At 48.5% G+C, this 13,939-nt stretch overlaps 2 protein-coding genes across 2 annotated transcripts; one reads left to right on the forward strand and one right to left on the reverse strand.

Annotated features, from left to right (window-relative positions):
* Nucleotides 1-1,909: 1,909 nt before the first annotated feature.
* FTJAE_5113 (calmodulin-dependent kinase) lies at nt 1,910-3,215 on the forward strand (the record flags this gene model as incomplete). The annotated part of the gene is made up of 2 exons (XM_037351588.1): nt 1,910-2,083; nt 2,157-3,215. 2 exons carry the CDS (start codon nt 1,910-1,912, stop codon nt 3,213-3,215), a joined length of 1,233 nt encoding a protein of 410 aa, XP_037207798.1.
* A 1,741-nt stretch (nt 3,216-4,956) lies between these two features.
* FTJAE_5114 (aureobasidin-resistance) lies at nt 4,957-6,380 on the reverse strand (the record flags this gene model as incomplete). The annotated part of the gene is made up of 2 exons (XM_037351589.1): nt 4,957-5,908; nt 5,968-6,380. The coding sequence occupies 2 exons, from the start codon at nt 6,378-6,380 to the stop codon at nt 4,957-4,959; spliced, it is 1,365 nt and encodes a 454-aa protein (XP_037207799.1).
* Nucleotides 6,381-13,939: the final 7,559 nt, after the last annotated feature.

The raw sequence follows: 13,939 nt of genomic DNA on the forward strand, positions 1-13,939 counted from the left end.
GCTACTCCAGAATTGGCAAGGCGGTCAACAAATCATTTGTGTTTGGGCTCACAACCAAGATCTCAGCCACAGACAAGCATCAGGCGAAAGCCAAGAGCTTGAGAGACCCAAACTTCAGATGTTATGAGACATTGATCTTGGAGGATTAGCAAACCAAAATATTCTTTTAGCTCACTCAACCTGTCAGATTAAATATTTAACTTGGATCGTTCGACAGTTATATTTCACGATGCTTCAGCGACACTTTGCTCTGGCGCCGCGTCCAAGAACCGTTCCAGCATGTCTGGCAAACCGTCCATTTGCGCCTCGGTTCAAGAGATACCAGGCCTTCGACACCGGGCTCGATCAAGAGGCTCTTTCTGAAGCTCGCTCGTGGTTTCAATCTTTCAGCTCAACACAGCTGCCGAGAGGAAATACCACATACGCTCGCTCGAGTGGACCAGGAGGTCAACATGTCAATAAGTATACACGTAATTACATCCAAGCAAGTCTTTAGCACTCACAGGTGAAAGGACCGAAACAAAAGCAATCACAGCGTATCCATTGGGACAATTGCTGTCAGTGCTCCCCAAGTCATTACATCCTGGCATTCGCAAGTCCAGGTACTACACAGCAACCAATGACTCTTTGACCTTCCAAGCCCAGGATTCACGATCACGGGATGCGAATGCGGAAGACAACAGAAGAAAGCTCATTGAGGAGGTAACAAGCATCTACAAAGATGTGATACCTGCTGAAACAAGCGCGGAAAAGAAAAAGAAATATGAGGAGATGTCAGTCGCTTTATTTGTTGTAAAACAATTGCTAACATCGATTAGTGGCAGAAGATTCCACGAAACAAGGATAAAACAGAAGAAATTTACCGGCGCAAAGAAACAATCACGGAGAGGGCCTTCTGATTGAGCAAACATCAGTCAAACAAAGCGAGACAAAACCAGCAGTATCAAATTGATGGCGATATAAAGATGCCTCTACCTTGCGAAGAGGTACTAATGTAGATGGAGTACGAATCGCGATATAATTCCGAGCCCTTCTTCAAAAGAAACATCCTGTTCTTTATCGATACTACCGAGCAATACCGAAGTTCAGATGGCGAAAGCCAAAATTGTACGCACAAATTAAAAGAAACGAAGCTGTCACTATTTGATTTGGCTTGAAAGCAAACAATAGCGGCAGATGGTCCAAGGTTCCTCAGCAGGTGACTACTGCGCCTCCGTATCAGTAGACTCAGTCGATGGATAGGACTGAAATGGGATCCCACAAGAACAGGCATGGTTTCTCTCAGGGAATAGAAACCACAATTATGATGCGTTTAAAGGCGAAATATCGTCATTGTCACTCCGCACCACTGATAGGTAAGGGTCATGAACTGCAATACCTCCTTTTATGCATGGTAGCTAGCCCCGTGAACATGAGGCAGCTCACTACCTACTGAGAAGAGGGATACGGATACACATCTGAAGGCCTGGCATTCATAATTGTAATCACTGCCGGGCACCAATTCTTCTCGTACTCTATCAATTAAGCGTCCAGAACTAAAACGCCTTGAGCATTATTGTCCATTGTCATTCTCTCATCCATCTTTCAGCTAGACTTTGTCTGACACAACCCCACCCACCTCTTTAGCCCCGACCCTTCTGACCAACCCAACCGAACCCCTTCACTTCAGCTCATCAGCATTGCCATCTCGACTGCTGATATCTACTCTCTCCAACTCAGTTGTTCTCGATTCCTGTGTTTCTCCCCTCAACAGAAGACGCCCGTTTCTCCGAACCAGACAACCTTATTATATCTCGCACTGCACCCTGACGCCGCGCGACAGGTCACCCCCTCCGCTCTGCGGGGCATCGCGATCTTCTTATCACCTCTCCGTCTCGACTCGTCTCAACTTCGACGCCATATTCTCACAATGGACTCCGCAGCCCGCCAACAACCCCAAGTCCAGCCCTGTAGATACAAGGTTGGCAAGACACTGGGAGCTGGCTCATACTCCGTCGTCAAAGAATGTGTCCACATAGACACTGGCCGTTACTATGCGGCCAAGGTCATCAATAAGCGGCTCATGGCTGGTCGCGAACACATGGTGAGGATTGCTCTATTGGATCCTGAAACTCCTGTTCCGTTGTCCTTTTTTAACACGCCATGCGCAATGCTAGGTTCGCAACGAAATCGCCGTGCTCAAGAAGGTCTCTATGGGCCACCAAAATATCCTTACTCTTGTCGACTATTTCGAGACCATGAACAACCTCTACCTCGTCACCGATCTTGCACTCGGTGGTGAGCTTTTCGATCGAATCTGCCGAAAGGGCTCCTATTTTGAGTCAGATGCTGCCGATCTGGTTCGCGCCACATTGTCAGCTGTCGCTTACCTCCATGACCATGGTATCGTTCATCGTGACTTAAAGCCTGAAAATCTACTCTTCCGAACCCCCGAGGACAACGCAGACTTGCTTATTGCAGATTTTGGACTTTCACGGATCATGGATGAGGAACAGTTCCACGTTCTGACTACAACCTGTGGTACCCCCGGATATATGGCTCCCGAGATTTTCAAGAAGACAGGCCATGGCAAACCTGTAGATCTCTGGGCTCTCGGTGTCATCACCTACTTCTTGCTTTGTGGTTATACCCCTTTCGATCGCGACTCTGACTTCGAGGAGATGCAGGCCATTCTCAACGCAGATTACAGTTTCACACCTATTGAATACTGGCGTGGCGTTTCCAGTCACGCCAAGGACTTCATCCAGCGCTGCCTGACTATCGATTCTACTAAGCGTATCACTGCCCATGAGGCTCTCCAGCATCCATTTATCGCCGGCTTCATCAACGCCGAGGGAGAGAGCCAGAACCTTCTGCCTAATATCAAGAAGAACTTCAACGCTCGCCGGACTCTACATGCAGCCATTGATACTGTTCGTGCTATCAATAAGCTGCGTGAGGCTCAAAGTGGGATGATGGATGGAGCTCGTTCAAAGGAACCCAGTCGTGGCGCTGCGCGACAGCAGCCGCCTACCAACAAAAAGGGAGATAGTGCCATCTCAATGGGCAGCAACCAACCAAAGGATAGTGGATATGGAACTCAGACAGAGACGGACGTCGTTATGGGCAACACATCAGCATCCAATGTCCCCTCCTCATTGCAGCCTGGAAACAACGGAAATAGGGTCATCGAGACATCCAAGGGACTTTGGAGTGCGCCTGCGCCAAAGAGGTAGAGCCAGAATGGGATCGATGTGTCTGAGTTATTTAGAAATCTTTGGGGGAGATATATCAAAGGGGAACTACCTATGGTGAGAGGAAAACATGCTAGAAGAATGATGGTTTAACGTTATGAGGAGGGAATTTTGTAACCCGGCATTTGCGTTATAAAGCGGGCGATTAGGACATACGCATGTGCAATGAGGAGGAGAGCGAGGACCAACAGCGATTTGGGTACATGTATTTTCAACAACGGACTGCAGGCACGGCGTTTGCAACGATTGGAAGGAAGAATTAGTATTTCTATTTTCTATACATTTTCCATTTCCATTTCAGGTTTGGTCTTGGTATTTGCAACGCCTTTTGTGAAACCTCCTTTTCGAGATTCTTGCTGTAGAGATCCGTGACTTCGAGGCCCAGGCCAGACATATTATCACTGCTTGTGTTATTTTCGGGAAGATGGGTTTCTGGCAGATGGGTTCACGGCCTGTAGCCCCTTTTGGACTCCTCGATATCTAGTATAATGTATGTGCCTTAAGTGGCATGCCTGTTGGCAGCAGTAGATATTAGGCAGAGTCGGGTCTTCTAATATCTTGTGGCCCTATTGTGTGTTACATGCTAGAGTGCCTTATTCCTGACAAATGTGGAGGGCGCCTTACTTCGTAAATCAAATACTGTTTTCAAAAGACATGAATGGATTAACTCGGAGTTGGGAATTCTCTTGCTTGAAAGTTGAGCAGTGATCAAGAGTTTCAGATCATATGTTTGTATAACTTAAACTTCTGATATTTGCGTACAACCTAGAATAACAGATCGACAAACTGATACTTCTTAAGTCATGATGACAAAGAGAATTTCAGGACACAGCACTTGCGAATGCCAAGAGGTCTAGAGTGCCGTGCAGACTTGGCGTTCCTAAAGCCGCTGAACAGAAGACGGAGGGATTATTTGGGGCCAGATGAAGATCGACATGTTGAGATTTACATATCATGAACGGGCCCACCTGATCGCGTGCCAGCTGCAACGACATTTGAACGAGGGACGTCAAGCTGGATGTTGGTACGGGGTACTCATTGGGTATCATCAAAGATTTACAAGCTACTTTCACTCTGAGAACAGGATGTGACAGAAACAATGTGCTGTCAATTCTTCTAGCTGCTAATATCTAGCGAATGGTATCTTTGGTATTCCTTTTCCTTTTGACCAAAGTCAGCCTGCCTCCTTGCGCCGCCTGGCTTTTGCTCTCCAGGATCATCCAGGATTCGGCTGTGAGCCAGCTGTCCTTGCTACCTCCTCCTCCTCCTCATGATAAGGGATTGCTTGTCATGAAGCATGTCCCTCTCGAGTCGTCGTCCAGGCTCTCTAGCGAGCGTATCGGTGCATGACATGGCGTCGTCTCATGTCCATACACGAATTAAACTTCCTCTGGTTGTATACATTACTCTATTCAGTTCCGGTTTTGTCCTTCCGCAGGGTATACATTAAGACGGGACGCATCAGCCCCTTGAACCCATTATTACAGCTTGCCGTCTGGCCCTGACGGCCCTGCGTCAGAATCCAGTATCTGCCATAGTAAAGCACCCTGTTGCGCCATTTCGCTGTGCCGAAGAATGCCAAAGATGTTATCAAAAAAAATATAAGGTCGAAGATTAAAAAGGGTTCGGGGCATTAAAATCGTAAAATCCCAACAAGTCGCTTCGTTTCCCTGGTGGGATGAGAGTGTCCGAGGGTAGCCGTATTATTACTCGGTCGTGCCAATTATCGCACCACCACAACTTCACTCAGCTCCACATCTCGAGCAGGAGCGTTGCCGTCCCAGAGCTGTCCGTTGTTGTCCATATCCATGAGCATCCCGGGAAGGGCTTCTTCGGAGAGAGTAGGACTTAGGGTTCCGCTGCTAGAACTGCAGCTGGAGCTGGCAACAGTCCAGCCATCACTGGAATCGGCGCGGGGGCGTCCGAGCAGACCCATACCGAAATACTCGCCGTACTCCTCGTCAGAAATGGCGTTGCGGTCGCCATACTCCACGTACTCGTACTCCCATCGTGTGATCTTTCCCTCCTGTCGTCGGGGTAACCATCGGGCCTTTGCTGCGTAGAAAAAGCAAGAGGCAATCAAGCCACCGACCACCAAGTCAATGGCATAATGGTGGCTGAGGTACATGGTGGCCCAGCAGACCCATCCAGCGTACATGATGAAGTAAGTTCGGAATTGGGGGAAACAGTGAGACATGAAAAGAGCCTCGAGAACAGCGTTCGCGGCGTGAAGCGAGGGGAAAGCGCCGAAAGGAACAGGTGCAGTGCTGAAGTTGGTCGTGTAAAGGTCGATGCCGAAAATGGCGTCGATGCGGGCGAGTCCAGCAGGAGATCCAGGCATGCCGTAGGCAGCAGGTTCAAGACCATGCTCCATCTCGTACCAAGGTGGCGCACAGGGGAAGAGAAGCTGGATGGTGACACCCAGAATGCTCATCCAGCCAAAGGTGCGAGCCCAGACAGGGGCGGTACCGGGGGCAGCAAAGACGAACATGAGCAGGGCGCAGACTACAGGAGCACCAAAATGACACAGGCCGTAGGGGATCCAGGCAAGAATGTCGAGAACCGAGTGTTGATGAGCGGAGAGAATGCTAGACAGATTGGCACCGTACAAGACGTTCTCGAGGGCGGGTAGCACGCGGACCCAAATATGGGGTCGGTACTCGTTGGGGATGAATCTTTAAACAAAAATTGTCAGCAGGCGATAGATTATTTGACCTTGGAAATCAACACATACCGGCTACAAAAGAAATACAATAGCCAGGTCCAGATTGTCACTGATGGCAAAAAGAATTGACGTGTCGCAGGCATAAGCAGAACCCAAACACTACCAATGATAGCTAGGAGCTTGACACCAGGAGCCGGAGGGGCAATCCAGAAGGAGAAGAGAACCAGGAGGCCAACAACAGCATATTGGAGATCCGACGTCCTCCAATGATGCTTCTGGAGATCACGAACACCATCCCAGGCGTTGAAAGATGTTTTGAGACTGGTGATCTCCTCATTGCCAGGTCTCGATTTCGATTTGGTGCGTCGACGGCCAATTCGATATCTGTGAGGAACAGTGTTGAGGAATGGCAGATTAACGTGCTCGGGCCAAAGTAGCTGGAGCTTGGGCTTCCCCGAAAGGGTGGCGGAGAAGTCGTTCATGGTGAAGGTCGATAAGAAACTTGTTTAGATCGACACAACTGTGGTTCGAAAGGGGGCGTGTGATGATAATTTGTAGCGTAGCGCAAGACAATTCTCGAAGAAATTCGTAACGCGTAGTCGGTAACCCAATATGAATACCCAAAAGCTACCTCATATCCAAGTTGACCTATTTACTTGACTTGCACGCATACAACGATGGTCGGAATCGTCGGGATGGCCGTCTAGAGCGATGGTTGTCGAGTCGCAGAGAAGGGAGGCAGTACGCGACAAGGACGCCACAAAGAAGATGTGAGGCTAGGACCTGAAGTCGTGACGGAGGAAGATAGATGCTTTAACAAGGTGCGAATCTAAGACGAAACCAAGCCGAGGATCGAGGAGAGAGAAAGGGAGGGATGAACAAGATGGAGGTGAGGAAATGGGAGTAGTAATATGAAGAAAGTGGAGGGAGTGGAGGAGAGAGTGATCGAGGATGATGACGAGGTGCAGGAAAGTGATGCACCAGGGGGCGTGTACCAGTGCAGCTGGCCACTAGAAGCGCTGAAAAACCAAGGTCTTTACAGCTGATTTTGCAACCGTAGTCCGCTAAGGAGCACAAATTCAACAGGGCACCTCGCGCAGGATTCCAGTGGGCGCTAAGCTACTGCCCCCATCACACTCCACTGACATTAGCTTCTTCCAAGGGGCCCGCACCGCAGGATTTTTCCTCGTCCTCATCTCAAATGAGTCCGGATGCTGCGGGAGGAGTCATCGATACAAGGGTTTGGGGTACCGGCCAGTCAACAAGCCTCAGTGGGGCGTTGTGCATGGATGGCACCAGGGTCGCCTGGAGATTACACTGGAGCCAGCGCCTAAGCCTAATCAGCTCTTCTCTGACGCTCAGGCGGAGCTCTTTTGTCACTGCGAAGCCAATCAATCAAGACGACACAAACAAAGTTGCTGACATAGCACACTGGCCGGACATCGCGGAGCAACGGGGTTTGCGGCAGCCCGAATCAAGGCGTATTACCGTAATTTCCTTCAAAGCCGCTGCCAAGCCTGATAGGCGGGCTGAGTCGCGTGAGAATTCGCCCTGTCAAATAACGCTTGTTCCGCGTATTGTATCGCCAAAACTTTACCGGCCACGTTTTAAACTGAGGGGGAGATGAGATTACCTACCTAGTATTTACCAGCCCAGACAGGCCTACAAGTCGACGTGGCAATCTGGGGACTGAGCCTCGATCAATAAAGTCAAATGAGCCGTAGAGCATCTGTTCTCCCCTTGACTTGACTTGTCTTAGTCATATGATATGACCACTCACAGTGTAGGAGCCGGAGGCAGCCCATGCCCCAGTGATCCATGAAGCAACTGCACTCACTCCATGCGCGTAGTACATCATTTCAGCCTTGGCATATGGATAGCTGCTGGGCAACGATTGACTGAGAACGTTAACGGCCGGCACCTTGCCAACGTAAGCGACCAAGTCTTCCGGACAAGTCCACATTGTTTAGGTACCTACCTAGGTAGTTAAACTCCAATAAATTTTCCGATTAGACTGGTAGACTGGCTGTCGCAATTAATTGCTGCAAGCACCCTTTGAGTCGGCGTCGGGGGCTCGCCAAGCTCCATGGACTCCGAGGTTCCGACTCCGACCTTATCACATCACCATCTGGAACGAATGAGATTGGAAGGGTGATCTGCCGACGCGAATGCACACACACAGCCAGCACGAGGCTTTTCGCTTTCTGACCTCAGCGAGACCCGTGATCCCAAGTGCTAGATTGCACTGAGCTGATGATGACAAGACGAGACAAGAACAATCCATGTTCATGACGAGTCTTTGAGTGGCTTGATCAACACAAAGACCCGCTCCTCGATTGCATCTTTGTTTTCTGCCATTGATCAGGGTCTGTGGTCAATCAATGATGGTGGCTGACACTTGAAGAAAACGTCACCATCAGAAACGGTTCCAGACGGTGTCGCTTGGCTTCCTCCACAACCTAGGCATTCTGACTGAACGGACGGGGGGAGACTCTTTGTTCTGATGGCAGCGTCATGACTGTGGCACAGTGACATGCGCCTGGAAGACGGCCTCTGGGCCTACAGTAAATTCGATTATCGGGACAGACTAAACCAATCAGACCAGGAAGGGAATCTAGCTTGGTGAGTCCGCGTGCCCAGCAATCAGCCGCGGTTATAGGTTGTAAGATACCTATGACTATGATGATCGCTGGCTCAATCTAACATGACAGCTATAACTGTTGATTTCTTAGATTGAACAGCTCCTATCCATGTGTTGGCAGTAACATAAGGTACATGCAAGGTTGCAATTATTAGGTGTCAAGAAAGCCTGTCTCCTGCTTGCGGTTGAAACATGGAAGCGACCCGGGGATATCCTCAAGGGGACACTTCCGCTGAGGTCATAATCAATCTGCGCACGCCAGGAAACTTCCTGCAGCTCATACTGGTAGTTGCCTGGGTCTTAATTGTTATGAGCTTTGTCATTTATGCACCGGCTGCTCCGCCGCGGAGCATGGCATTAACTGTTGACAAATCCACTGATACCTTCAAAAAAGCCAATCGACAATCAATCAGCAAATTATTGAGCAAAAATTCAGTTATGCTCCTTTCTGAAAAATATGTTGCACAAGAGCTCCACTGCAAAGTTTCACAGGCCGCAAACCGAGATGGATGATGAACAACGAACCATTGAGAAGCAACATCAGAGACAAGGATCAGCTTTCTCTTTTGACGCTAACAAGGAGCTGGGGCCACTGCATCTTTTCTCGTCGCATTCAATGTGGAAGCGAAAAAGCGATATGCGTCCATTAGGTACTCGCGACCATTGTACCTTTTCCAATTTCGCTGCTTCCTCCATGGACGATGCTTACCATCCGTGGCTGTCCATGGAGGCTTTCGATGCAGCTAAGAAGGGGTATTCTACTCCATGCTTACCTAGGTACTCTCACCTGTCTTTCATTGACAACTTGCATACGCTGCTGCCTTAACCTACCTAAGCTCCAGAGCTCCTTGTCTTGTGATGAAAGTATCGAGTTAACACATATTACGCTGGAAGGAAGACATGTATACTTCTACTTTTTGGATAATCAAGGTTGCAAGCCTCAATGCTAATGGTACCAATTCGAGCTGCGGTAATGGCGTGCTCTAACTCATGTTGGCGTTTATTAGGTACCTAGCCATTGACTACCTATCGCCGACCTCTAGATTGTAAGCACGAGATTTGTTTCTAGACACTTGCCAAAGTCATATAAGCAGCCAATTGATATTAATTGTCAGTCCAAAAAGACCTGAGCGCATTCTGGGCTGGAATAGACGTACTCGCGATTGAGTTTTTCGACAGCTTCCGATTACCAATTTTATTCTCAGCCCTGCTGTTGACGATTCTTGGGGGCTCTCTGTGTAACAGTTCAAGTGTTCCCAACTACAAGCGCTTCGAATTCAAGGGTCAGCTTCAGATACCTAGTACACTTCACAGGCCATAGGCGCGCGCAGCCCATCCCGTAACTCAGGAGACATACACACGACAAGGGATATAGTAACCCCACGAAACACCTACACTTTCCCCTTGTCATTTTTGCTGCATCACGACGCTCACTCGGATGCAGCGGAAGATGGTTTCTCGTTGAGGGTTTACACAAAGGAAACCGTTTGAGCTTTTCTGGCCACTGGGCGAATCAACAGCCAATCAGATCTATTTAGCACGGCAAGCCTCATCGTCATGACGGTGACGTCCTGCTAGAGGGAAAAGAAGGTTATGAACTAAACGCATCCTCGGTCAACAGCTTTGAGGTATTCACTCCGACTCCGACGCGGAGTTTTCGATGTGCGTGCGACACTGAAAACCCAATGGAGGAGGCTCTTAACGGTCGGTCGAGTCTTATTTGTCAATGCGTGAGGCGCGCGCCCCGACGTGAGACGAGGCGCGAGGCCATAATGCGAGGAAATTGAACGTGGATAGCGTGGATCCTCCTAGCCTCCGTTCGGGACGGAAGTAGAATAAGCAGAACGAGTAGTGGAGGCTCAGGGTCTGAGAGAGATTGGGAGGGTCTCACTGAACAGGGATACGAAACTCATCCAGTCCCTTGGATAGAACAGGTCGATTGCTGTCTTGTCGCAGCGCATGATCTTACTGATAAACAACCTGATCAGTATATTGCAATCTCTTCAACACGTTGTCGATTCAGCCGCCCGTGCACGGATCCAACTTGATTGAAACATCCATGCCACAGCTGCAAAAGCCAAGGTCGAGTTGAGGCGGAATGGCCCAAGTTCAGGAGATCGCCTAGGGTCCCCTACCTGCGCACGAGACACTGTCACTTGCGATGCGCTAGTCAATTGGGAATATGATGAGTTAGTCTAGGTAGTTTCAACTTTCAACCCAATCTCAAAGACAGTTCTAGGCACAGAGTACCTTGAATACGTATTATTCTTGATAATATTGCAAACGAATGTGCTCATGAAAAGGCAAAAAACAGATCATGTGGGTTGAGTCTTGGCCTCGGCTGTTACTCGATATGCCGTTAGTGTCTGACACTTCATGATAAGCACATGCTGGGCTTGCTCTGAGCTCATCTACTTTGGTCTTCTTGCTGATGCTTGAATGTCTGGCCAGAAGCGAAGGGATATACAGTAGGTGTCTGATTGGGGGTCGCTGGTCCAGACCGCATTATGTGAACACAGGTATGATGACTGCTGAGCAGGTACTGTTGCATGCCTCTCACCCTGCCTACAGGACATGAAAGACCAACACGGTATGCAAGCACACGCCAACAGCGACTAATGCCCAATCAGAAATGCATCATGGTTGATTCTGACTGGACAAACACTGATGACTGCTACTCTAGCTCCAGATCCATGCCCTCGTGAGCGACAACTCCAAGGTATATCATGGATCAGGTATCATGATGCCAATAAAAGCCTGGTTTGGAAGCCCAATACAGAGGCGGTCAATGCGACGACATCCGAGCGAGCCGCCATAATGGGTAGTATTGGATCGAGCATACAGAGTACTACTCTGTATCCGTAATGTCAACCCAGTTGTCGCCATCCTCTCTTGCGTACGGTACTTGGGCTGAAGTCTGACCGTCTGAGTGAGACAAAGTGCAATGAACAACTGACTAAACGAAATTTTCGTTCTTGAGCCCCAAAAATCTATCATGACGGCCGATTACCTTAACTTAGTTCCCACAGCGGGTTCAATCTTTGCGAAGTCCGCCGAGGTCCCACCTAATTCAGGGCCATCGAACTTTGCTTTCCGCGTTTGGTTCATTGACTCGGCCGATTTCTTACGATTTTTTCTTCTTCTTTAAATCTCTCACTAATTTAGGGCAATGTCCGTTTAGAAGTCGGGTCTCGGCCCATTGACGGATGAGAAGAAAAAAAAGAAGGAAAATTTAGCAACTTTCTCTCAGTGGCGGACCCGCGGTCGGTAGTTTTCGGCCGGCGTAGAACACCGACCGACATTAGCATGGGACGATTATCGATACAACGAACGAATGCGTACCAGTACAGTATTGTCGGTCGGTCTCCTCATATGATTGATTGCCTGCATTAAGATTCCCGTTGTCCGAAATTTTAACTTTTCCGAGTGTCCGTGTGTGCGGTTCCTTCAAGCTTTGGCTCGCTTCCTCAACTTTATCAGGCCATATGTACATATTGTCTACGGAGTATCGTTGCACTCTACCTAAAGATCGAGCTCGTGCAATACACGTGGTTACCTTAATGGTTGTCCCCGGCTTTCTGCTGCGTGACATATATACATACACCTTGTCTGCATTTCTGCTTTTGAGTGGCATGTTCAGTGATGCGTCATGTCGTCTTCCAAGGTTTTGTAACACTTTTGTTCTTCGAAAGATCCATGTAGCAAATAGTTCGAGGACGTGAGACATAGCATTCCTCAGTGATCAAATTGACTCGAGTTTGCCAGATTCGAGCAAGATCCTTGTTGCTACCTACATACTACTAGTATTGTTCAAGGAAGCTATCCCAGTGTTGCTTGAGATGTCTTACACAACATTAGTAGCCAATTACTTTGGTAATCTTTGGCCGAATGACCTCGTTCGTGATCTCTAGCCCCCAGCATCTGAATGGCAGCTAGAGACCGCAACCAGCGACGATCGGCTCTTATCATCACTATATGGACTGGTCAACGCTGTCAACTCAACCAGGATATCAGCTCGATACCTTGTCTAGCCTATAGGGCTGGCGGTGAGAGACGTATACAGTCTATCCTTAGATGTCGTAGATCTAGAGCTTCAACTTAGACGCATGATCCTAACAACTCTTTCAGGCATCAGATCGGCCGCCCAGTTATTCATCGTGAGGCTGGAGAATCAGATCTGGCATCGCCTTCAGTGACAGCTACACTCGACTCTCGTATTCTCTATCATTCCGCATCCATTATATTTATTGACAGTCTTTCCGTTCATCTCTAATACGCAATGGTGTCAAAACATGGCCGCATTGAGGCTCTAAAATATAGCGAACGTCATCGTCATATTTTATCCATGGACACCCTAAGGTGCTAACGAGAGGCGGGGGGTGTTCTTTCGAATGGCAGACTAAGAAACCTTACGTACATCGTCTCTGACTTGACTCTGCCGCCTGTCATCCGAGATTTGGGGAATTGACTTTTCTCGTGAATTCAATGGCACTCGACGGGGATAATAGTTTCATATTCTAACTAGGTAGGTAGCTTGTCTACTTGTCCACAGAGAAGAGTGACTGAACGTTGGCTGCTTATGGAGTTTATGGCATTCCCATATCATCGAAATATAATAGTTACCTTGAGCAGAATAGGAAAGAAGCGAACCCAGCTTCCAACTAGATATCTTGCGAGGTGACATGTTCTCGCCTGTATGTAAGGTAGTGATAGCTTCGCCAGGCTTGGTAGGTACAGGGTAGGTGTATATGACAGCACAGAAGACAGTTATGGCTATAAACCTTGCTGTAATGACTCAACTTTCGAGCACAGGTCAAGGCATTAACTTATTGTGACAACCTTTCCCAGGGTCTGACACAGTCACAAAATGCAGTGTAGAACCAAGGTTTGTTTGTTCTGACATTGACTACACTATCTCACAAACATCCTTCTACTGAACGATGCTGATGCCCAAAAGTCAAGCTAATAAAGATCCACGTGGATCCTCGCAGAAGGGACGTCTTTTTCGAGTCTCTCCCTTCGTCACTCCTCTTACACTATCCTCAAAGACCTCGACCCCTTTTTCTTTTCCATTTGCTACCGAAATGCACCACCAACGCCATGCCGCTGAAATCCAGAGACAAATGTCTCGCCGCGGGTTCGAAATGCTTTGCATGATCAAGCCATGCGAGAAAAAAAGGCAACATCTCCCATGCGCATCCAACACCATAAGCCTGCCCACAATAGCTGCTAATGCCAATAATGGTGTATGCCGTGTCAGATAGACAGAGATGCATATCGATAGCATACCTACCTAGGCACCAAGCTTTCCCAAATACTGTCATATCGAGCTCTGCACTACTTTCTGCGGGCTCTGCGTTTACCCTTGCCCTTTTGAGGACTATTCTTCACAGCAGAACG

The sequence above is a fragment of the Fusarium tjaetaba genome (assembly GCF_013396195.1).
Source record: "Fusarium tjaetaba strain NRRL 66243 chromosome Unknown NRRL66243_c0000096, whole genome shotgun sequence".
Classification (NCBI taxonomy): Eukaryota; Fungi; Ascomycota; class Sordariomycetes; order Hypocreales; family Nectriaceae; genus Fusarium; species Fusarium tjaetaba.